Genomic DNA, 26,689 nt, shown 5'->3' with positions numbered 1-26,689 from the left:
CAAGTCAACCTACAATGCTAGTACTTCAGCATTCAGCATACTACATCCCCCAACTCTTAGCCCACTGGTTCCCACTGAAGACAAATATACACTTTCAGGAATCCCCTACAGCTGATTACTGTAGATTTAGTCCAAGAAAAAGAAACAGTAATTCAGTTTTTTAGATTAGAGCGCTCTGCGACAGACTAAGGTACATACAGTGTATCAGGATTAGATTCGTAGCAATACTAAGACTCACTTGGTCTGAATATTCCGACCCAAACACATTTGCAACACTGCTCTGCACTTTTGTCAGCTTGTCATGATGTATGCTGCATGAGGTTTTTTTTTTTTTAACAGATTTGGCTGTCTCTGCTTCTGACGTTCTCTAAAATAGAACTGTTAGTCCTAAAACACCCTGGAAGCCTGCTGATTACCTTGACAGACAACATAGTAACTGACCAAAACACTTTTTCTTTACGGTTTCAAACGTCCACTCACATGTGAGCCATGGCGTCCTCAAACAGCACCAGGTTTAGGGTGGCGTTGACCTCATTGTAGCTGTCCAGCACCTCCAGCAGGGTTTTATTGAGGCTGCTCCAGGACTCTGCTGCCATGTACCTGGCCTCCCCCAGCCCATGGGCGAAGTGGCAGTACAGGTTCATCTCCCTGGTCTGCTCCAGTGTCTCATCCATGTCCTCAGGGAGACACACACACACACAGCAGTGGTAAACATACACGCCACCCCTGTCAGCATAACATTAGTGTTAGGCTTAAACAGTCTGGACAGGGACACAGCTGAATACTGCAGCGGCGCAGAGGGTGACCTAGTTCATTTTCACCCTGGCAACTTTGGGCCCTGAGTATTTCAGTGGAAAAACTGAGCATCTCTTAGGGATTTCCTCTGAAAACAAAAAGCTACAGTAGGTGTGATAAATATGGTATCAAGCATCGTATCGTATATAGTATCAAGCGAATCAAGACTTCCTTGTTTGCCTTTGATAGCAAGAAAACCTGCTGCACATTGCTCTGTGGCACAGCACTGTCTTACACGTCATGTGAATAATATATTGTACAGTGGGTATGATTATTCTGTGTCTTCTCCTTTTCTTTCTGTGGGAGTGTGTAGACATATACTTGTCAGGTTCTTCATTGTGGCATAACTAGTGTGCATGTGATAGAGCCAGAGAGGGTAGTGAGGGAGCAGTGGGCAGAAAACCATTAAAATGTTTTCCAATTTGCCGGGCTGACAGCGCAGACTCTGACAGCCAGGCCCCCATACCACACTGATTAATATTCTCTCCTCTCCTAGCCCTCTGCCCTCTCCTCTCCCCCCAAACATTCCTTTTTCTCTTCTTTCTCCTCGCTGTGTTGGCCACTGATGTCCAGGTCCAGACACAGAGCAGGCAACCTAATGGTTTTCCCCCAATCCTCCCCTCCCTCCCCCACATCCTCCAGCCTCCCACTCTTGTCTTCCTCTGCTGAACTTTGTAAAACTCTCACCTCGTAGAACTTTTTCACCGTGTCCACTTGCAGCTTATCAAAGGCCTGGAAGTCCTGCTCCTCCACCAGCTTGTCTCGGTAGACCCGGTTGGACTCGTGCAGGTAGATTTTCAGCAGGTCCGTAGGGGCTTTCAGACACTCAGCAGTGCAGAAGAGAATGCCCTGAGTAAAGAAGGGAGAGAGGAAGGCTAAGAGTCTCATTCCAGAGGCTGATTTGGCCCATTTACTCGACAACAAGGAGGGAAATACAGCGCAGTCACTGCTAAATCAATGGATATTGAGTGGGCAAGCTGTTAGAAGGTATGTCAGAGAAACTCAGAGAAAATAATGGCAGCGCTTTTCTTTCATCTCACTATCTCAGAAGTACTGCTGCATGTGGAGAAGTTCTGTGAGCCGGTGTTGAGTGCAAGATTCATGAACAATCTGGTTAACAGTCTGCGTGTGACTGCAATACCTCCAAACATTGTTTATTTTCAAACAAGACTAAATCTCAGAGGATGTCTCAAATCCCTCCTCGTAAAGGATGTTAACTGTCCACCAGGTAATTTGAGTGTTCACAGCTTAAAAGATTGTTTGGAAAATTGTTGTCTCCACGGCATGTACACTAGTGTCTGCTAAGATCACTTGGGTTGGACAATCACCTGTAATCATCATATCCAATTTTCTCTAACATTGTATTGCTGCTGTCATTATCCTAAGATAATCCAGTCTGTCTCTAGGCTAGAGCTTGGTCATGACTGTAGGTTAAAGTAGCAGTGATGAGCTGTGATCAAAATTCCCACACTGATCCCAAGATCTGACAATGAAAAGGGGGCCTGCAGACATGAGAACAATCACCTGTTGTGAGTTTGACTGCATTAAAGCTAAAATGGAGAAAACGCAAATGTTTTCTGGTGTCCGAGCATTTGGCAAAAAGTAAGAGTTACTAATGTAACTATGGTTCTATGAATGTTCTATGAAAACATAGGAAAACGTTCCAAAGAGGAGAAAAGGAAGAAAATTATGGATAATCCTTATGTGAACAGGGGAGGTGGACTGAGATAATAAGCCCTATTCGCACAGGACTAGTTTTACCTGGGGACATCCGTTAATTTGTAATAATAGCGGAGGTCATCTGTGATCTTAATCCTGTGCAAATCAGCCATGTCCATAATTTGTAAAGTAAAAATTGCACCACAAATTACCTACCCTATTTCTCGTAACACAGAAGTCCTGTGATAATACTAATCCAGTGGGAATCGGCATTGCATTTTTACTTTTTCAAGACTTTTATTTAATTTTTCTGCCTCGTCACTTAAGAATTATGAAGGATGTGGTATAAATCAAAGTTTGGACTGATGATAGGGTGCAACGTTGAGATGTCACTGACCCCTTCACCCATTTAGATGGATGAAATCATTAAATCAGTCTGATTTAAATACTGGGGCTGATTTAAATACTGCCTGGTCATTCGTAATTTCTTCCCCAGGATCAATAGTCTCATCATGTTTTATTTTCAAAAAATAAATTTTTTATTATCTGTTAGAAATGTCAAAGTAACTAAAGCTGTGTTTTACTCTAATTTACTATGCATATTTATATCTCTACTACTTTCTGCTTCATTCCACAGCATGTCAGAGGACATTTTACACTTTTTGACAGAGTTTTCTTATCCTTTGCGAATACGTCACATGAAACACAGACATAGGGGGGTCGTTTCTGAATCACATGACGTCCCCATGTAAAACTGGTCCTGTGCGAATAGGGCTTAAGTCTAAATATCTGTCTCCAAAGCCCTAGTTTTATCTGCACTGTCCACTGCATGTCAGAGGACATTTTACACTTTTTGACAGCTTTAGTTTACGACCTCCGCTATTATTACAAATTACAGGAGGTCCCAGGTAGAACCAGTCCCGTGCAAATAGGGCTCAAGAAGTTTCACCCCTGTTCACACCTTGAGACTGGAGTCTTTGGCTGATTAATTAGGTTGTTAGAGACCCATTCATTGGAGAACGAAAGCAGGATCTAGCAGTCCTCTCCAATTACATTTACACTATCCATACAAGTCTCTGCTTGGTAACACCCACAGTTGTTCCTATTTAAACCATTCATATTCTGGGAGGAATGATTGCTGGTACAAAAAACTGTGCCAATTCCTCATGCAGATGTTAAGTTATTGGAGTGGGTGAAGAATTTCCTTGACATTTGTCCTCTGGGCACCCTGAGTGTCCATGAATTACACTTTAGGAAAATTATACTTAAATTGACAACAAAACACGTTAATCCTTTTATGGTCCTAGTCAATATGACTCTTTGTATTATCAGGATTCATCTTCATGGCGATCCATCCAACATTTTTTTTTAGATAGATTTTTTAGTAGACAGAGCAGCTCAGCTAGCACGGATGAAAGTAGATGTGTCTTTCAGTTTCCATGTCATCCTCCTCTAAATTAAACAATCACAACAAAGAGTGGATGAGTGTTTAGTAGATGATTGATGATTAATGCGTCTCAAGGGAGGCCTGCGTGACGTGACGGCTTTCCCATAGGGACATTCATGACGCAGCCAGGCGTAACTCACCACAGCCTTGGCGCATCGCATAACAGGTGCCGTATAGGATGAGGACGAGGACGGAGGGGTGCCCAGGCGCTATTTGTTCCCCTCTGCGCACTGTCACCCGCGAGGCAGAGACAGAGGCAAGCAGATGTTGTGTGTTTCCAGCCCCAGAACTTATTTTAATCAACAGAATCATCTCCAGGGGTAAAGCCAGCTGAATCTGATCTGCCTTCATATCTGAGCCCAGCGAATGTGACAATTGGCTGCCAAATCCACTGTGTAATGGTGCAGATGGGAGGTGTGCTGTGTTTGTGTGGATATTTGCGTGGATGTGTGTGCTGAAGATTTAAACTGAGTCAGAATTACAGCCACCACTGTAGCTCTACAGAAGTTAAGATGTTTTCCACGAGAGTGTGTGAATGAGCTAATCCTTTGACTTTTAATAGATCTGTCTTTCTACTTCATTTCATTGCTTAATGGTGTCAATCATGACACCCCGCATTTATTGTGTACAAGTGTGCCTGAGCAAAACAAAACACCATATGGCACTTAAACTCTATATAACAATACTTGCAGGCTTAGCTGTTCGCTGTACCAATCGAGCAAACAGCGGAGCGCTAACAAACTGAGAGGAGACAGAACTTTGTTTTCCTTCTATCCAGCTGACTTTGGCGGACTATCTCATCCTCTGTCACTGATCTTTCATTGCTTTGTTCAACTCAGAGGAGAGGGATTAGAGAGTTCTGGGTGTCGGCGTGTATCTGTCCGTCTGTCTGCAGTAGGCATGCTTTCCTCGTAGCCTGACAGCTGCCCTGAGCCCCAAACAGTGCTCCCCCTGCTAACAAACACACCCAGCTGACTATCCGCTGAACATCATGCAGACATATTGTGCAGTCAGTAAAGTTTGGCTTCAGTCTCTCTGCACCCCGAGTCTCGTGTTCTCTCCTTCTTTCCCTCCCGAGTCTCTGTCCTCCTCTTTCGCTCTGTCCATCTTTTTCCCCCGTCTCCTCCTTCGCCTCTTGAGCTTCAAGGAGCTCATTTACGCTGACGCTGAAGACAGGCCCGCGGACATGCCCGCTGGTCATGGCAGAGAATGAACGTTGGCAAACAGAGCTCTTTGACAACGCTCCCAGTTGGATGCCAAGCCGTTTGTCTTGCCCTATTAGTGGAATTTGGCTATTGTACTTCACATATAGCAAGTCTAATTTAACATCCACGGGGCTTAATGATCAACTGGAATGCTCAGAGGAAGTAGAGAGAGAGAGAGAGAATGAGGAGAGAGATTGAGCAGTGTACAAATAAAAAAAGTGGTGAGGGACAAAGACAAGAAAGTGTTGGAGAAACAATGTTGGTGTTAGTTTCTATCTATTACTGAACAAACTAAGATGAGAAATTTGTAAGCAAATAAAAACAATATCCAAAAGAGACAGTCTTGACTGTTTTCTGGACCTGCTTCTTTTATCACATTTAATAACACCTTTATAAGGACTATTGCAAGCTCACACAGAGCCTCCGAGCTCAGCTTTCTGGCTCATTAGAGTTGATCATAATGAGATGGTTTCCTTTGGCTACATCTACAATTTAAAACAAAACAAAACAGTGAATCACAAAAAGTCCCCCAATTATTTCAGCCAAAGCAAACATCTGAAATGTCAAGGCAGAAAACACTGACTGACAACCGTTTAGGCCTATGCCTATTGGAGGAAGCGTTTGTACTGTCACACCAAATGCTTTTCCACTTCTGAAGGTGCAAAAGCACAGAGGTAAAATGGGAAATTAGAGCTGAGGCAGAGGTGTGAGCTGAGGGGCTGCTCACTTCTTCCCACCTGTCCTGAGGTGTTAGAACCAGGAACTGAATAAGTTAGGAAGAGAAACTTGAAACAAGCTCCGGAAGTCCCTTTTCTGGCCTTCTTTACATACCTCTACAGCTTCAGAGCGGAGCAGCGAGAAAGCCTTGACATTGTTTCCCCTTTGTGGTTATTTCCTGCCCCATCTCACCGTGCAGAGTAATTAAAACAAAACCACAAAGACTCTGACAATCAGGCAGAATGGCCTCTACAAACGCTGGCTTCAAAGTGTTATGGTGTGGCTAAATTCCATACTGTTTGATGCAGTGCAGTGATGTGTGTGATCAAGAGCCTGGAAGGTGAGTCTTGAGATGATCAAGGCTTGTGCTTTGAGAGGGTAAGTGGGCTTTAATCTTAAAGTGCAGAATGCTCACACCTGCTACAAACATCTCAGTTTGCTTCGAATGAAGTGCTCTTTGGATTTAACAGTGTCTGAAATCCTTTTTCTGATGGCTGAAAACTGAACTGAAATCACATTCACATTATGCAGTGATTTTCCAGATGTGGTGGAAGGTTTTAAACAGCTTTCATCAATTTTTTACTCAACTACTGGAGATCTACCACCTTTTACTGAGTGGAACACAATGAAACCCTTCAAAAGCCCAAATGTCAATGTCTTGGTGGTGCTACGAGAACAGTCTGCCAAGTCATAATTCACTGGGTAAGTGAAAACCTGTGTTTTATGTGAACAGTCAAAACAGCTGTTGGATGTGCTGCCATGAAATCTGGCACAGCCATTTTGGTCTGCTACAAGATGAATTGTAATTACTTTGCTCCCTTAACCTTTCCTCTAGCACCATCATCATCAAACTTTTAATTTGCCCAATCCTTTGGATTAGGACCAAATACTCTGAAAACTAATGACACCCTCCAGCCTAAGCTATAGTTAATGATGGAGCTGTAGTTTATGCGGCAGAGCAGCAGATACACAGTTGTGAAGAAGTTGTAGACATATTTTTTTTCTTATCTTGACTCTTTTTGGTGGTGTGGTGGTTAGCACAGTCTCTATGTGGAGTTTGCATCTGTCTCTCTGTATTAGCCTTGTAATAGACTGACGACCTGTCCATGGTGTACCCCAATTCTCGCCCAGTGACAGTTGGGATAGGCTCCAGCCCCCCTCCAGAAGACAAGCGGTTACAGAAAATGAATGAATGAATCTTTGCACTTTATCATGACCACAAGATGGCGCTGTGTAGTGTTGTGGTTGCCAACCGTGTGTGGGCTATGTCTAAGATTTACAGTTGAGTTAATTTATGTTCAGTAACAAGACCTGAATGTAAGCATGCCATTCTATGCCTGCTCCACAGCATTGCATTCTGGGATGCTTATGGAAGCAATACTCATTTAATGTATTACCGCTTTCATACAAAGGACATACTAAAATATCTCACACACACTGTTTTAGCATGCTTATTAGCATATTAGCATTGAAATACAGATGCAGCCAGAGACCATTCAACCTGTGAGTGTTAGCATTTAGCTGAAGGCACCAACAACAGCTGAAGTACAGCCTCACAAGACTATACTATGCATTTAAAGAACCTCAGCATATTTTAGCAGTTTTGAGACTACAGGCTTCAGTCCAAACCAGTGCAGCTCAGCACAATTTAGATGAGAATGCATTATTAATGTAGCCATCACTCAGTCATTTTAAAAAGGTATGTCAACGCATATATCCATTTGCAGTAGATGGAAAATATGTGTAGAGCGCTGAAAAACCGGAATGGGGAAAACATAAATGAAAGGTGTTCCATCTGATTTTTGCGAGGTCCTGCCGACTAAAGCCGCAGTAATTCCTCTACCTTTGCGATAAGAAGTCAGAACAGGCTTTAATGCAGAGGTGCACTGCATACGCAATTAGAATAACAAGAGCGTGAGCTGCACCTCCTCACATTTAGTTTGGCACGGCACTTTTTGCTTTTATCTGACCTGCCTTGTTTGGGAGTGAAACCTTTAACATTACACAAAGTCATTTGATCCTTGGTCTATATCAAAACTATTGATTTGTGCAGCTTTAGAGAGGCGATATATTTATATTTAGTATAGTTTTGCACCTGTGTATTCTCTATATAGTACAGCATAGTAGAAGCTCAGGGCTGCTTTTGTAAACTCATCTCCTTTTTCTGTAACCGCTTGTCCTGTGAAGGGTCACGGGGCAAGAGGCGGGGTACACCCTGGACAGGTCTCCAGTCAATCGCTAACACAGAGAGACAGACAACCATTCACACCTACGGCCAATTTAGAATCACCAATGAACCTGATGAGCATGTCTTTGGATGGTGGGAGGAAGCAGGAGAACCCAGAGAGAACCCACGCAAACACGGGGAGAACATGCAAACTCCACACAGAAAGGCCCAGTCGGCCTGGATTCAAACCCGGAACCTTCTTGCTGTGAGGCATCAGTGCTAACCACCACTGCACTGTGCCGACCTGCCTTTGTAAACTCCTAGGTGGAATTATGAAAAATGAAGTTCATGTAACTGAGTGGCTTAAAGCATTAATTATACAATGGAGAGTGTTAAATGAGAGAGCCTGCCCTCCATGAAACCGTGGAGGATTCTGACAGAAATATTGCCCCAAAAGCTTCTCCCTTGACAGCCTTCTCGCTCTGATATTATATTCATTTAAATACATTAAATCATCACTAACACCCGTGGAAGTGCAAATCCATTCTATTTTCTGTTACACTTATTTCAGACTTATTTCTACTTTTCAGACCTAGCTCTTAAATCAATAATCATTTAGATGAGGAATTAGTAATAGAAGCCTGGCTCTTCCCACGTGGGAAGCAGAGGCGTAGAAACAGAGAATTAAAGTAAAATCTGAAATGGAAAACAGGATGATTTGGGGAAAAAAAAGCACACAACTTTTTTGAGTTAACTTCTGGCTTTCATTGTGAAATAATTAGCATGAGGTCATTTTCCAAAAGCACTTCTACGTGAATAAATCTGTCAAATATGAGCTTTCTATGTGTCACCTGGAATATGTTGGAGAGGTCCCGCAGGTTGAAGATGTAGTGGAACTTGACTGCAGTGGGAAGGAAGGTGGAGGAGATGCGCTGGTGCAGGGCCAGGGCCAATTGGACCAGGTTGGGGCAGCTCTTCTGCAGGGCGCCAGTGAAGCTCTCTCCTCTCAGATGCTGAGATAGGATGGAGGTGTAGATGGTGCTCAGGGCCTCGGCTCCAGGAAACGACAGGGCAAAGACTGAGAAGTGTCGCTATGGAGGACGACAGAGCATAAGACAAGGAAACAGTAAACATGTTGTTGTCATTAATGATGTGGTTGCCTTCGAGACTAAAAGGAACGGGTCACCTTGTGGGTGTTTGCAGCAGTAAGTGAAGAGAAACTGTTACTTAGGCAAGAGCAACTTTTAAATTCAAATAGGAGTTTTAAAGGTTGACCTCAAATTCTATGACCAGTAAATGCATTTATATTTATTATATTTCTTATCTTGTTACTGAAATGAATAATCACTTTTACATGCAAATAATGACCTTCCAAAAAAGTCTTACAGGGGAGTGGGATCAGTGTTAGATGTCAGATCAGCTTTCTTCAACAGCACCACCACACTCAGAAAAAGGACTCTGGGAGGGTGATAGCAGTCACTACTGCTGAATCAAGAGTCAACAGGCTGAAGAGTGTGGAAGAGAGGTGGCCGTCAGCTTAAAGAGGCCCTCAGCAGATAAGGCGAGTCGAGCCTTAGCTTAGCAGGGTCAATGAGAAAAGATGAGCTTGTCCAAACACTCATGTGGACGCCTTGGTCCAGCTGTACAAGGCAGAGTCAGCTCTAAAACGGAACAAACTGAGATGAGAAGCTCTGGAGGCAAAAATGGCTGACAAAGAGGAGAGCTACCAGAAGGAGCTTTAAAAGGTGAGCTGCCTCTGGCTCTCTGATAAACTACAAAAGGCCAGAGAGGAGTTCTCCAAAAGAGCCCAGGAGCTGGAGCGAATAAAAGGGAGAGGAGAAGATGCCACTGGCCAAAGAAAAGCACTGGATCCATTAGGAGCCACGAAGGACATGAGAGAACTCAGAAAAGAAAAATATCTAGTTTTGTGTATGCCGCAGTCTTATTCTAATGAAGTAAAATAAAAATAAGGTGTCTTTCTCATGTTCTCACAGTCAGGAGAAGAGTTCTACTCTTCTGATAGCTGCACTCTCAGGACATAAGAACAGCTGTTCCGCTCAGGATGGACGAAGCATCCTTCCAAACCTTACCTTGCCACCTTGCATAACTCCTCCATACAACTGCCTACTTGTCTTCTCTTTGGCCCATTAAAATTGAGTACACACGTACTGTATCTTCCACCTACTGTATTGCAGAATGAACACATATACAATATAAATAATATGAAGGGAAGGGAAGTCTGCTGCTACAAAAAAATGATAAAAATCTGTGTAATTTACTAGTTCCTAGTTTAGTTCTGTGTGTGGAATGCCACTGCAAAAGAAAAAGAATTCGGAGTTCCACAGGGTAGTGTTTTAGATCCACTAACACACACAAGTTTACAGTTTTGATGACCTTACATTAGGTCACCTTATTTCACTTCATGTCAACTTATTTCTCAACCTCCACATTATATGGTCTTATACATTGTTTTGGAAATACAATCAAACAAAAATGAATTTTAAGCAATCTATAAACAACACTCGAGGAATTGGTTTAGAAATGATTTGAAATAGTAGTTGATAATTCCACTTGTAAAAATAATAGCCTGCAAATGAATGAAAATATTCAGTCTTTTATCCGTATCACCAGTATTTTCATCAAACTGAAGTGTGAACAAGCACAGACCTGGACACGGTCAGTTAATTCCTCAAATTCAGTTATATAGAACATATAATATAATGAATATGATAAATATAGGCTTAAAGTGCGAACTCTCAGCTTTAATTTGAGCACATTCACATGCAAATTGGAGGAAAGGTGTTGGAATTACATTTTTATACACAGTCCCCTATATTCAGAGGCTCAAAGGTAATTAGGACAATTGAGTCAAAAGCTGTTTCATGCACCAGCATGGGATTTTCCTTCATTATTTCTTTATCAATTAAGCAGGTAAAATTTCTGGAGTTGTTTCCAAGTGTGGGATTTGCTTTTGGAAAATGTGGCTGTGAACCCACAACATGTGTTGAAAGGAGATGTGAAGGAAAGTGAAACTGGCTATCCATAGGCTGCAAGAATGAATCAAACCCATCAGAGACATAGCAGAAAGGAGTTGCCAAATCAATAGTTTGATACATTTTGAGAAAAGTAATACACTGGTGATCTCTACAATATAAATAAGTCTTGACTTCCACAGAAAACAGTAGTGGTGGATGATCTAAAAATCATATTTTCTGCTGTGACTGCTGAGTGAACTGCACATACTGCTAGGCCACCTGCTGAGCTTCCTATATCATATACTTATACCCTTACTACTTCTGAAGACAGAAAGCCACATGAGCAATTATTGTGGCATTTTATTTTATTTTCGTTTTATACATTAGATCACTTCTGACTGCGATACTGTACTACTAAACAAATGAAGAAGAAATGCCATTATCGTCGGGCAAACCAGCGTAACTGACTAAATGTTGAATAATAATGTTGTTTCTTTAAAGTTTTGTCAAAATCTACGGATGAATGGACAGATTAACAAATGCAGACAAAAAAAATGTGTCAGGCTATACAAACAAATGAATAAATAAGTGGATTTAGAGCAGCACATACAGCCACCTGGGAGGCAAATATAGAAATGCGAATGTCTGATGGTAACATGTGCAAAATAAAATAGTGCACATGTAACCTCGGCAGCGAGTTGCATAACCAGTGGAACACAATGTGCTGAGATGATATGCTACGTGTGTGTGTGTGTGTTTGTGAGTATACCTGCAGCCGTGGATTAATGGTGAAGCTGCCGGCTGTGGGGTTCATGCAGGACACGTATTGAACGTTGTGTATTTCCTTCAAAAGCAGCTTATTGCGGTCATACCTGGGAGTACACACACATAAACAAGCAGAAAAAAAATCATTATTTAACAGCCGTGCATGCACACAATCACCCACACTTTCCCTGGCTCGCAAACCCACACCTTCCCTTCTCTTTTGCCGATATAGACGCTTGGGCTCCCACTTAAGCTGGCGTGGCTCAGTAGCAGCCTCCTTCCTCTCAATTTCATACCTGAAATCCTCCTAGCATATCTCTAATGGGCTGACCGTGTCTAAGCCAGTCAGCCTATGTCTGGTGCAGTGGAACCATGTTCAGAATGGCCTCACTGTGTCAGAGAGATGAGCAACAAAATCCTTTTTACAAGGAATCACACCACCCTGCTCCCACATTTGACTTTTGACACTCATAAAAGTTTCGCATATTGATACTGAGGCGGGCATCCCTCTGAATACTGAAAGAAAAACGCTTTCAGTAGAAAGACAGTTCTTCTGATTTATTAGGGTATTAGATGTATCAGCTGCTGGCACTCCATTATCTGAATGATCCTTTTCTATGTTAATACATGGAGAAATCATCTGAAAAAGTCCATCTACTGAGCAATTAATGTGAACAACGTTCCCACGCTTATGCCATTTTTCCTGAAAATCACCTAGAAAGCCACAATGTATGCATAATGTTCCTCTTTCAGCATGCACTTATGCTCGCTCATACATATGTACAGCATAGCTATAGCTCAGTGACAGAGCCTTACCAGTGGTTGTAGTCCATGTGTTGGCGTATGAGTGTGTGCGGCTGGACCGTGCCATATGCATCCACCTCAGGCATATTCATGTCGTCTATGAAGTAGATCAGTCTTCTGCTGCCTGGAGGTCCGTAGTTGCGCCCAGCTTTCTTCTCAAGGGGCTTTTCCAACACAGCTGTGTAGGAGACCAAAGACGGAGCAGAAAGCATGAATGTGGGAAAGAATCAGTGACTGAAAAGCAGTGTTTAAGGAGTGGAGTAGTTAGGGAGTCAGGGGGTAATGTGAGGATATATGATTTAAGTAGAAGAATGCATAGGCTAGGGATGTTACCATGTAAGGAAAACAATTCTGCTACTTATTTCTCATATTTCGTTGTGTTTTTGTATTATTCTTATAGTTCTGTATTCTGAATATTATGAGTCTAAATGGTTGTCTGTCTCTCTGTGTTAGCCCTGTAATAGACTGGCGATCTGTCCAGGGTGTACGCCGCCTCTCGCCCAATGACAGCTGGGATAGGCTTCAGCCCACCTTCAGAGGACAAGTGGTTACAGAAAATGAATGAATGAATATATCAAATCATATTTCTACATGGCTTGCTAGCTCCCCATCTGAAAAACAAGGATGAAATCAATCCTTGATTTGTTCTGAGGTAGACCTGTAAAGTGTCAGCTGCTCCAAGACTGGACACACAACCTAATCTGGATCCACAAACTAAAAAGACCCCAGCCAGAAAATCCAGTGTTTTACTACAGTTCCATGAAACCTGATATACAGTCATGACATGCAAGTTTCCTACCCTGGAGCATAGCAGACGTGGTGTAATAGTTGAATGGGACATTTTTGATCATGTATTTCTCTGCGTCCAGTGATCCGAGCTTGTCCCCGACCAGAACGGACTTCCCAGTGCCAGCATTCCCAACCAGCATGACAGGCCTGCGGTGCTCCAGGAGGCGGTCCATGAAGTAGCGAACTCGAATGGTCTCTGTAGTGTGGACCAGACATGCCTGCACGTGGGAATCACAGGGAAACATGAGGAAACACACATCAAACATTCAAGAGGATCATACGTTAAGAAGAAGAATATAAGAGAATATGTAAGGCTGCAAGTATCTGATAAGATTGAACCAATATTTGCTGCTATATGGATGACTATACTGATCAAAGATTGTTGTGTTTGCTCATCATAAATGCGTAGACATTTTTATAGAGGAATACATTTGTTTCATTTTAATTTTGAATTGAATTGAATTGAATTTGACTGCAGAGAGCACTGAGGAGACACTGTTTATGAATAAGTTCAAACATGTCTCAAGCTTTTCTCCTAATATCACTGTGATAAGGTAAATCCCCCCAAAAAACTGATGTGTGTGTTCAGTCTGCCTCTGTAAAAGATTTTACGCCGCACTCATTTCAATCCGTAAACCAATTACCTTAGAGTTGTGTATATTTTCTATTTTTATGATAATCATCAGTATTCATAAATGTATTTGTTCAAGATCAACTATTTTCATTAACTGCTGTCAATGAACGAACAGGTTTTATAATTCAGGTTTAATGGACTAATCCAATGTAACTTATTAAAGGTCCCATATTATAAATCTTGCAAATGTGTATTTCAACATCCAGCTCAAAATACAGCTTGGAGTGTTCATTTAAATATGTCTGTATACTCCTGGTCCCGTTCCAAACAAGGCTGATTCAGTTTAGCTTCAAATGGAAATGAGTTGCTGTTCCACTTTCTGGAAGGGGTGTGCCTTTCCCGTCGGCGCCATGGATCTCACTTAAGCAAAAATGAGTCCGGAATGTAAATATGGCTGGTAACAAAAATACAGAAGTACATGTTTGAACCAGGTGTGGGCAGTGTTTGGGGCTGCAGACCTGGATGGCTCGTTTAGACAAGGAACAGAAACAAGGGGGTGGTTTTTCTTAGTTCGGACTAACTGGGTCACTTAATTAAGTTCAAAATATTGAAAAGTAATATGTCCCCTTTAATAACTGCAGAAAAACACAACAATTAATCTAACACAATCAGTCGTACCTGAAGTGGTGTATCTGCATCCATCTCAAACTTGGGCACCATCTTGGACCAGGGTTCAAACTTCTTGCTCTCGGGGTCGATGTAATAATCAAACACGGTGCCGTGGGATGGGAACTTGATGGTTTTGAACTCAGCCACCCACCACTTGCTGAACTCCACTCTGTAGTCGACCAGCTACACTCACACAGAGAACACACGCAGAGACACGGATTGTAGGGGGAGCGGTCAATACTCTAAAATGACTTCCTCTCTGCTTTTTCTCCTCCATACAGTAACTATGGATCTGTGCGTTTGATTTACACAGAGGATAAATAAATGGCGACGATATAAAGATACAGCTACAGCAGCTGAAGGGTAGAAAATGAGAGATGGCAGGCCCATCTATCCGTCTGTGTGATTCAGACAGAGAAGTAGCCTCATCACCTGCTGGCTGGCAGTTCCTCGCCTTCCTCTCTGCCTCCCCACCTATTGGTACCTGTCTCCTCTATTCTCTACCAACTCTCCAGTCAATAAAACCACTTAGCATTTAAATGCATCTGTGATGGGAAAATAAAGTGGAGTACATTTGTACCGAGGGGAGAGCAGTTTTATCCCATAACTTAGATGGACACGCTTACTGTATGGCACTAACTGGATTGCTTAGCAACTGCTCGCCACGGCTCTCCGGCTGATTTAAATTCAGCCGGTGTGTTGTTGAGCGGGAAAGCAGTCCACTTCATTTTCAGATGGAGATCTCTCCCTTTTAAAAAAACCTGCCATTTCTTCAACTGAAAATAACGTTCAAATGACTTTTCATAAATAGAGACACAAAGTTGAGTTACATAAGAGCCATCAGGGCTTGAATAATTCCTAGGAATACACATAATGCAAGTGCAAGAAAGTCTTTCTGGAAGGAGTTATGAGGAGAGAGAGAGAAAAAAATCTTTCAGCTGTTTCAGTTATGTCCCATTCTTTCCCTCTTTATGCAACCACTTAGTAAGCATCTCACATGCCCAGAGGCCCACGCAGTACCTGGTCCTGGAACATGGCTCCCCCAAAGGCCCAGACGGCAGCAAAGACAAAATAGAGCTCATAAAGTTCTTTGGCACAGTCTGGCGGTGTGTTTTCTGGAGTCAGAAGACATTCCAATAAGTAGCACAGCATCTGGACCAGACTCTGCTCAGGGATAGGGATGATCTTCTTAAACCTGAGCAAAGACAGACACATTACATCAGAGGATTCACGTATTACTGCCAGCTTAGGCTGCTCACACGGTAAAGAAGAACTGCTGTCCTAGCAGAAGAAAATAAAATGTTAAATTATGCTTGCATCTTTTGCAATTCTGAGTTTCATGTCACACAGGTTTAGCAGAACAAACACAGCTTCTTTAAGCTAATTCATGCTATGTTTGCTTCCAAGGAACCTGATGACAAATGTATGAGCTGTGGAACAGTGGTACATTTTTAGGATTTTCGGCCAAAACATTCCTCCTCTCTGTCTCCCTCCTCTGCTTCCGGTTGTTGTCGTCTCCTCCAATAGCAGTGGCGGTGGAGGTGTTGGAGGAGGCGAGCACAAGACCTGTACAGAATGCAGGACGGCATCCAGATCTTCTGAGTCAGTCCCTGTTTGCCCCGGTCCAACACGCCCACTTAGCACTGTTCCTCCCCGTGTTATGTCACACCCCAACATCCTGCGTCAACAACATGACTGCAGGCGCCTCCTGTCACGGTGGCACAGAGCTGCGGGGGAGCCGTGTTACCTTGATCTGTGGACGTCCAGGCAGGAGGGAAGGTATTTGTCAAACAGTATGGTGAGGTTGGCCTTCTCTGACTGGACTTCCCTTTTGTCGATCCAGCTGGAAACAGGTGGGTTCCAACCAAGGTCTGCAGGGTTTATGTACAGGATGCCTGGAGAGAGGAGCAAACCAGATCAGACTTTGTCACATTTATGGATTGTACAGTCTCCAAACACGTTCCTGTTACAGGTTTTGGGGGAAAAAATGTATTCTTGACCCCACATTGACCTCGCTACCTCCCACCCACCATGCAGTTTACCCTGTACCCTGCCACCTGTGATCCTCAAAAGCAACAGAATATACAGAATCTATTGCAGTTGTCTGTTCACACATCCAGCATATATGGATCAATATCAAATACATACATTTTGAAATGTGTTCTGGGCCACTTGACAAATATAAATCCAATGCTTTGCTCTCCACGGACTATTGAGAAAAATGGCTGCTAAATGCTAGGTTCACTTTGTAACTAGCATTAGAGAGAACGGCAGGTTAGTTTTTTTTTTTTTTTTTCTGATTTTTTACGAGTGGAAATCACACAATGAAGTTGTGGGCTGTTGTTTTTTACAACTGAGAGAGTAACAATTTTAAACTTTGATCTTGGAGTTCCGGTTTGGTGTTGTGTTTCATACAGCAGAGAATTTATTTTCAAGTATAAAACTAAATGAACTAAAAATGAACTATATATGAACTAAAAAAGCACCACTATGACAACGGTCTCTTTTACTGTCAACGCTGAGGACACAGAGAAAACTCTATTGACACTGAGTATCTGCCCAGGTTTCAAGATTAATCTTGCTAGCATGCTGCCAAACACTGCCAAAATGTTGTGGGTGGAAGTTGAATTTTAATATTATTTCTAGTGGTATGTATGCAAAGATACACAGATGTAACTGCTTGTCTTTCTGGGTGTATCGAGCCAATGGATGTTTCATATGCAACTGAACGTAGTATCACAAATTCATTTGCAACACATGAAATCATGAACAACATACTGACACAGTAAAGCCTGTGAGCATATTTGGAGAAACATAATGAAATGTTCCCAGGAACGGAACAAAGAAAGGAAAGATAGGAAATGAAAAGCGACCTGCTCTGGATACAGTAGCGGGGGTAGCAGTGCGAAGGTGGCTGATCTCAAAAACCAGCCTCATGGTGGGGTTCAGAGGGATCCGCTCATTACTAGCCAGAGTCAGCACCTACGAAACGGAGAGGGTATATTTACACACAGCATGCGTAGATATCTCTGAAAAAGACTCTGTTCCGTTTACACAGTCTAAGCCTGGATTATGTCACCTGCTATCCTCAGCTCTTTTCACTATTCTTAGTATTGCAAACACACACTCTGTCACTTATTTTCTCATCCAGATAGTACAAATAGTTTACTACTCTCTGGCATCAGTGATGAGTCAATCACGTTTCCTTTTCATATCTGCATGTTCATTTAGTGAACAACAGACGGTGTAAATGTCATTTTGATACTGAATAAAAGACTCAGACAACACATTTACACACACTCTCTCGATTCCCTCACACCTTGTTGTCATCCATGACTGTGTTGAGTGATTCAATCCACATCGGGTCAATGTCTCCATCCAGGACAATCCACTTGGGCCCGCTGTGGCTGACGTTGGCCAGTTCACGCATTATATTGGAGAACAGGCCTGTAGGAAGAAGCAGTGTTCACATTCTGGATATTTGAGACAGGCCATTAAACACTTATTATGTATTCATCAAGGAGAGTTTCTGAAAGGCTCAGTAATCACCATCTTTCCACTCTCTGGTTGCCGGGTTGATGATCCCGAAGAGCTCGTCATTGGTCACAGCCTTTGGGTTAAGGTCTGCCCACACGGGCCGGCGCTTCATGTTCTGATAGGTCCTCTGGAGTGATCTCATCACCTGACTCTTCCCAGTGCCAGCATTCCCTATCACGAACACGGAGTGACGCACAGCCAGCAGCTCTTCCAGCTGCACCACCTAACACACAGACAGAGTGACACAAGTCCAATTCTGCTCGGTGAATCAAAGAGACAAGGCGTAAACCATGGTGTTTCACCCTTTTACAGGAGAATGGAAATTTGTGCGTACGCTTTGCACATCAGATTACTGCATCATCCATTTATGGTGACTTACTTGCCACTTTATTAGATACACTAGTGAAAATAAATGCATTCTAATATAACAGTCCTGCACTAAATCTTAGCTTCATGGCTGTTGTAACGTCCGTTCATGTTGAAACACCATCCGAAAGGTGATAATTCAACTGGACGATCATTTTGAAAGGATGTAGATTGTGGTGCTGTTGAAGTGGACTGAATTAGATTTCTGTTTCTGTTATTTAGCCTAGCTCTCTGACTAAATTGTGGTCGTCAAGATAATAGAAACATGTATTTGTATAACACAATACAATGCAAAAAACAGCCTCCAAAATGAAACCACAGTTGAATCAGGTATGTGAGGTGAAATAAATGCTGAATGCCATAACATACAAGAAGATTTAGTGCAGGACTATTAAATTAGACATTTTACTAGTGTTTCTAATTAACTGGCAAATGTGTCTAATTAGATTAAGAATGACGGTAGTGTGACGAACTACAGAAAAGACATAATGGAAGTACATCTATTTATTTTACACTGGCAGTATTAGTCAGTAGCTTTTTTGTATACTGTAGAGTCAAAAAAAAATCACTATGAAATTACACATAATAAATAATAAAAAATATATATAATACGTATAATAATACATAATCCAATAATATTTTAAATTGAGCAACATGAGATGACATGCTATTAAGTGACTTTTTTTTTTTTTTTTTCCCATACTGCTTGTTATCACTCAGTCCTTGTCCTCCTTTTCAGCTGTACCAGGTCAGAAGCTGTAATGTGATTAGCTGTCACTTTGGTCTGATTGATTAGAAAGCTGTCACATAACTGGCTCCGCCCACTTCCTCTTGATTGAAATATTCTGAGAGGATGATGTTGATGCTGTACTCTTGTCTAAGGTGACGTAAATGAGGAAAGTATTTAAGCTTTCTGTTTTTAAATTTAAGCCAGTAGTGGCAGTCACAGACGGACTGACAGTGCTTATATCGTATTCTTAGACAAAAGACAAAAAATACAATACTACAGGCTGGATAGTATTATATGCTGTAGAGAGCATACGGTATTGAGACTACGCAGTGGCTTTATGAAATTAACAGCTAATGGGAAAACTAAATGGTGAAATTCTATCAAAATTATAAGTGAATGATAAAACACAAATTAATTAAATGATATATGTATGTTGATATTTATTAATATGATTCATGATTTCATGACTTAACTCTAAGCACCTTACACATCTTTCCAGAGTCTAGAAAGCTTGGACATGAAACTGTTCAACAGGGGAACGAGGTCCATGAACCTGATGAATCAGCATTTATGAGCCAGAGAGGGTCTATGAGAAGCATCCTTGAGCCTGTACTGTGGGAAGAGCAGCTTTCAGCACCCACAGCAAAAGGTTAGGATTTCTGCATTTTGTCCATTTTATCTTTCAACTAAAACCTTATAGACGTGCAGTAGTAAATTATCGGAGCATGTCATAATACAATGATTTGTTAAAACTCTTTGACCATCAAATCCTATGCAAGTTATAGACCCATAAAAAAATACCAAATTGTATAGTGTTTAAATAAGATTTAAATACTAAATACTAGTCAGTGTATTCATTGTATTGTATAAAACATTCGATGTTTGGACTCTCCCATCAGGGAGGCTTCTGATTGGTCCCTACTTCATGCAGGACAAGGAACCCAAATACAGGCAGTCATAATGAACTATCTTCACCCACAAAAAGGTAACAGATGAAGAGACAGAAGACGGTAAGACAGGGCTGTGGCAAGTCTTCATTAGCTCATTTCTACATCAGCTATAGTAATAAATCATACTGTTCCAGCTATAGTAATTTATACAGCACTGATCGTCACAGCTTACTTCCTGGATCCTTCCCAAATTTTCCACCTTTAAATACAATGGTGTGCTGAAAGTGTCTTCTTTTAACTGGAAAGCAGACAACTAAATGGATGTAAACTGTGTAAATAGTTCCTTTTCCTTTCACCACCGTTCCAGCAGCACTGAGAATGTAAGGCTTTTCTCGCTTTCCAGTCAAATTAACACACTCCGAAAAAATTCCATTGACTGTCGGTGTAACATTTTCAATGGAGGTTTGTGAGGTGACACCACAGAGTGTGTAACAAAGAGTAAGAAGGGAGAAAGAGAGATTTCCTCCCCACTTCCGCTCAAACATACAGATGGCGAGTCCAATCAATGCCATCGACCGGGCTCCTCGCTGCTCCTTCTCCCCATCCATTCACCCGGAGCGCAGGCAGCACTACGCTCTCCAATGCCCCGGCTGATTACTGCTTTGATGTGGGGGGGACTGCTGCTAGCACCGGCTAACGCTAAAGGTATGCGGTTTCTCTCGCCAAGCCAGCCCCATTGCCCCCCCCCCCAACACCACCCCCTTCCTCATTGTCTGAAATCAAAAGGTTGGCCGCACAAACAAAGACAGTAAAAGTTCAGGCTCCGGGGGTGGATGGTCGTTATTGACCGCTCCACCATTCTCTCTCTCTCTCTCTCCTCCTCTTCTTTGTTTATTTCTGCGGCTGTCTCTCACAATGTCAGGGTTAAGTGGCGTGGTGCAGCGCCAGCCTCCATTGATGGAGTGTTATTATGTGGTTCCCGTGTCTATTTGACCTGAGGCAGATTGCACTTATTTCCCCTGGTCCTGCGTACATCTGTCTCTGACATATAATGCCTTCTATTGTGCATGTGTGTGTGTGTGTATCAGTATGTAATATAATGACTCGAATTAGGTCATCAGCTCGGGCACCTGAACTCTCTTTCGTCGCCAACCGACGGCTTTCGGCAATATTTGCACTATTCATCCAGATGCTGCAGACTTGTTTGACACTAATGTGTATTTCCCAGCGGAACATTATGACGTGAGGTAAATAGCTTTTGGAAAGAACTAAGATAAATCTAAATCAAGGCGCTACAACTGTAATATCTGTCTAAATTGTTAAAGATGAAAACCCCATTCGGGGACTGTTCTTCCCAGACAAGTCATGATTATGTTTGCTTTCATCCGCGGCTTGGCAACCAACTTACACTCATGCGGGACCTTAATTTTTTCCAGCTGTAATCAAAATACAATTCAATATACCGCAGCAGACAAGCATGTAGGCTGTCAGTAGAAACCTACCTTGAGTATAAAATTGTCCTCGGCCTGTAGCTTCAAGTCTAGAATAGACTCCTTCACGTGCTGCTCAAAGTCCAGGTCTCTCTTCCTGGGGACGTCCAGGGCTGGGAACAGGTCCCCTATCAGGCCCATGAACACGGGCATGTCGTCGGTCACGATCTTCGGGATGTTGAAGTCTCTCAGGGCTCGCATCAGTACCTGGTCCTCAGCTCGCCCGGGGTCTCCTCTCTTCAGAGAGCCGGCAACCACCAGCACTGACTTGATGGCTCGAAGGCCCCAGTCATAGTGGTCCTGCAGTAAAGACCAGAGAAGGGTCAGCGAGCAGGAAGAAGTATACAGACCTCTTCACAGACGTTTTAACTTAGTGATGTAATCATTCTCATCACAATGTGAAGATCAAGATGGCTAGGTTTGTTTTATGACTAAACTTGTAATGCAACAAACCTAAATAAAACTTCAATTACTTCATCAGCTCAGGCTTACAACACAGCAGCAGCTGTCACCATTACTGTATTTATGCATCATAAATGTACCCATATACTGTGCAGCTAACTTCTACTTTGCAGCGTCAGCATAATACCACAGAGATTCCATCCAGAAAATAGGAGAGAGTACCGCACACACTCAAATACACATCTGAAAAGACTGGAACACTGCTTCATTTACTTTATTTTCAACGCCTTTATAATGTCCATATAATATTCACAACAGGACGTAAAGCAGAACTTATTTGTTAAGCTTGAGCACTTTTCCAGTGAGCTTTACGTCCTTTAAAGTTCACTTGCTGTGTCCTAACTTCTTAAATCCACATATTATTTTTAAAATACTGCTACAAGTTAATAATGATCATTTGTCTGCAACAGGAGAGATGTGTTCCCAGTTAAGGTATTATCATCAGTTGAGCAAAGCAGAGAAAGGGCTGAGACCCCCTGGGGTACCCAAACTATTCCAGGTTCAACAACAAAAAGGTTCATTTTTAGGCTCATTTCAACAGACTCTGACTCAACTTCACTTCATTGCTTTCAATTGCTGTTTGTCAAGTTTTGGGATACATTTTTCTTGCACACCTACATAAGGTCAAATTTCAGATTAGCTTCTGAACCTGAATTTGGCCTCATTAGACACAGTGTGCTGTTCACTGTATACTGTTTAGTCAAGATGTGCGTGTATGATGCAGTTTTGTTCTTGTCATCTGACTAGCACAGTGTTTGTTGCGTGAAAGAAACAAAGGTGAAGTATCAAGTGACAGGCGGTTTAGACTTCTGCATCAATTTGACGCCGTAGCTACGGCGCATATCCTACGCAGACCCTAGCGGTGTAGCCTGACGTACACCTCCCCAGAAATGTAGCTGTGATTGGTCCGCTTGGTAGTACTTATTTACGCTTCAGTATTTCCAGCTGCTTCTCCATCTCTGCAATTTTCGAACTGATTGTTTTGGATCAATAAAGATGGAACACACTGAGCAAAGGTTAACTGAGGAGGTTCGGATATACAAACATGTATGACTTGTATGACTCATCTTCTGAGAAATTTCAGCAAAAGTTTCACCATTGGTGAAAGTGAAGCAGGAAGTAGAAAGAAAAGTTAACCCTGCTGGCAAAAAAGACACAGCACCGACTAGCATTTCTACAGAGCGAGCCAGACTGATGTGTCAGACGGCTTTGTGTGTAGGTTACGCCGTCTATGTCCCTTAAGACCAAAAGTGGAAAAGAACAAAAAATATATATAGATTGACATATGCAAAATTGGAACCAGAGATTTATTATTATTATTATTTATATCATTTTATATTTAAACAGATAATTATCAGAAGAGCTTCTGTTTCAATTCGTTTGCTTTGTTCATTAACTGAGCTTGGCAACTGCCAATCCATGATTTGATTGCAGATCGCTGTTAATTCGGTTGCTTCTTAACTTTAAGCAACCTTCTTTTTTCATTGAACGCAAACATTGGTGCAGAGCATCTACTAAACAGAGGAGGATATACAGCATGTGGTGTGTGTAAGGGTGTACTGTATACTGAGTCTGGAAGATGATATATGTAAGCAAAAGAGGAAAAGAAAGAAGAAGCTATAAATAATGCCTGAACGAGAGAAAAGGGAAAAAAGGCACATTGCTAATTTAGCATTTTGTGTAAAATAAATAAATAAACTTTAAGCAATCCTTTCTCCACCTGACAACCCTGACAAAGGTTGCTGTACAATGTAACAAATCCCCATATCTCCATTCTCCATATGCTGCCACTACTGCTTGAATACAGCCAGAGTGTGTGTGTCCATCAGACACGCACGACCCAAGCCAAGCTGTTGCTGCAGATTAACTTATCACTTCATGATCGTTACATTCTCTAATAAAATACAGGTCACTGACAGCAGGGGATCATCACTTCAAAAAAATAAAAATTGTCTATCAATTGCTGATGTTGACAACGCTGTAGGACGACAGGAAGACATAAGACAATTTCCCAACCCTAATGTTGGCTCTAGAATATTGGTTGGTATCTGGATGTCTGGGGAAATAATGAAGCTGCCATGTACAGCATGGATGGATGAACTCGGTAAAGGGTGCTGAGGCAAAAATGAGGTATAAGCCCTAAAGTGACACCACCTTCCAGCACCACACCTTCCTGTTTGTGTGCTGTCAATCTGAGGTGAACATGCAGGGATATGCACCATGTGAGTAGAATATAAACTTAAATAATGAAGACGTTAAAACTGATTTTCTACATGGCAAAGCACAAAGATCAACTAAAAGCACATTTAATTTAGGATTCCTCATTCCACATGCAAAACTCGCTCTAGCTGGGCCCCGCTGAGGATCTGGTATCCCAGTTCAGCGTTCATGTTCAGTGGTAAATCAACTGCAAATCTTCCCATTGGGGCTTTGACAGATTAATCTTCTCACGATTTTTCTGATATTTCTCTCACCTGATATCAACTGATAATGACTTCATATATAGGCATCATCAGTCTGTATAATCACTGTGTTCCCTCAAGTTAATCTCCAGGAAAGACATGTGTATGCACACATCAGAATCAAGAAAAGCTGAATGAGGGGAACACATGTGGAACCAGGACAGTCACCAGGACAGTTCTGGTACCAAAAATACAATTTGATATTCAAAGCCAAAACTGAACTGGCACATCTAACTGTTCTGCAGAAATGTAGCACTCTGGCAAACAAGAAAAAAGCTTGTTTGCCAGAGGTTCAATTTGTGCTTGATGGCACTCCAGCTCATATAATGGCTATGAATGTAGTTGGTCTGGGGTTTTCGCTGTTACTAAACATTATGTGTTTGGTAACAGCTGAAATCAAGGAGGTGGATTTCTGTAGGTCCAGGCCCCACATGCAGCCTGTAACCATTAACGGGGAGTGTGTAGAGGTGGTTCAGACCTATAAGTGCCTGGGTCTACGTCTGGATCACAAACTGGACTGGTAGGCTAACACGGACTCAGTATACAAAAAAGGTCAGAGCCGTCTCTATTTTCTTAGGAGACTAAGATCATTTAATGTCCTCCGGAAGCTGCTGGACATGTTCTACCAGACTATCGTTGCCAGTGTCCTCTTCTACGCTGTGGTGTGCTCAGACCATAGACCTGTTTTTAGAGCAAATGTGTCAGAGCCAATACTTTTTTCTTTATATCTTTTTTTTGTTTCATTGCCATTGTTTCTTTTTTTCAGTTCAGGTTTCGTTTCTAAAGACAAATTTAAATCACTGTCCTGGTTCCATAAACACAGCCCACCACAGCATTAAACATGGTACTGCCACAAACCTAGAGGCCATGGGCTTATTAGAGGCTTATTTCACTGTATTTTCTTAGCGTAAAACTGTGTCAGTACTTCAGTCATTTTGCTCAGCCCCATGCAACTTCTGTAATCGTGAATGCACAGTTATGAACCAGTTGAGAAAGTTGCTCTCTGAATCTGCTTTTTCCACTGATTTGCACTTTCAGCCCTGGTGAATATAGCTTAGAGAAGCAGTCTGTTCATTATCATTTGATTTCATTACCGCTAAGTTGCTGATGTTTTAACACTATGAAACTCAGGCAAACAACTTTGAGAAAGGTAAAAAAAGTATAATTAAAGTGATATTTAAAAATGTCCTAGAAAGAGAGGTTCATAAAACAGCCATTAAAGAAAGCAGGGTGCTATGATACTTAAATGGGCCCGTGGTCGTGGGATATTCATCCAGAACTGAGGGCTCATAAAATCACTTACCTAAACTGAGGTACTCCACTGTAAGTATTAGTCAGCACTACGAGTGGTTTTATTACTTGTTTAAATCATTAAAATAATGCTATGACATGTAAAACAAGAAGAGGAAAAAGGGGATTAAAGAGCAATTTAGAAATACATCCAAACTGCCTGCAGGTTCTTTCACATATGAAATACTGCAGTGCTAATACATGGTTAAGTTGACCCTTGTGTGGTACCTCTGTGCCCTTCCTGTATCAAAAGACTCCGTTATGAAAAGAACAGCGCCAGATGTATAGCTTTAAAGTGGAAATGGACCTGGCTTCTTCTAACCAGATCAGATTTCTAACATTGAAGAACGGAAGGCAGTACCTGTTTGGACAGCAGCTCTTTGCACAGCGTGTAGAGGGTAATAAACTTCCTAGCGAGGACACGAGCGTTAAGGAAGCCCTCAGCCACCAACATGATTTCACAGATCAGCTCGAAATCTGGCACCACCATGGCACATGGTCTGTGGATATATGAAGAGACAGCACTTGATTGGCGATCACACTCCTGGATAAATAAATACTTCACCTCCAATGCACCACTAAACTAAATATGCATATTCATTTGTTTGGAGATTTAATCTATTTTAATAACACACACACAGAATAAGTCATGCAGTGTTTCCAGATACCATACCAGCTCAACTAACATGTTCTTTCTGCAGCTTTTTAGCACTTGAGTCGGATGAGGTTTAAACTGAAGATTACAGCACTAATGAAATCAGATTCAGCTAAATGATGGTGGTATTTGACTTAATAGAGATTAATTAGTTAGTTTAAAAACAGATCACATCTCTGTTTTCATATATCCCTAGATTTATCAAGACTTCTTCTACCCGCACCACTATGAAAATGCAATT

The 26,689-nt window shown here is 41.9% G+C and overlaps 1 protein-coding gene across 1 annotated transcript in view; it reads right to left on the bottom strand.

The window, feature by feature from the left end:
- Positions 1-26,689, bottom strand: part of dnah9 (dynein, axonemal, heavy chain 9) — a gene marked incomplete at its 5' end in the record, with an annotated part of 142,086 nt that overhangs the window by 68,890 nt on the left and 46,507 nt on the right. The window contains 14 exon segments of the mRNA XM_084568071.1: positions 481-677; positions 1,483-1,644; positions 8,842-9,081; positions 11,735-11,837; positions 12,547-12,712; positions 13,334-13,541; positions 14,576-14,749; positions 15,587-15,761; positions 16,314-16,461; positions 17,440-17,548; positions 17,886-18,013; positions 18,116-18,326; positions 21,592-21,879; positions 26,155-26,293. Of these exon segments, the coding sequence (XP_084424197.1) occupies positions 481-677; positions 1,483-1,644; positions 8,842-9,081; positions 11,735-11,837; positions 12,547-12,712; positions 13,334-13,541; positions 14,576-14,749; positions 15,587-15,761; positions 16,314-16,461; positions 17,440-17,548; positions 17,886-18,013; positions 18,116-18,326; positions 21,592-21,879; positions 26,155-26,293 (2,448 nt within the window).

Source organism: Chelon labrosus, assembly GCF_963514085.1.
Source record: "Chelon labrosus genome assembly, chromosome: 19".
Classification (NCBI taxonomy): Eukaryota; Metazoa; Chordata; class Actinopteri; order Mugiliformes; family Mugilidae; genus Chelon; species Chelon labrosus.
Note: the sequence above shows the minus strand (reverse complement) of the source record. Positions and strands in the feature narration are given on the sequence as shown.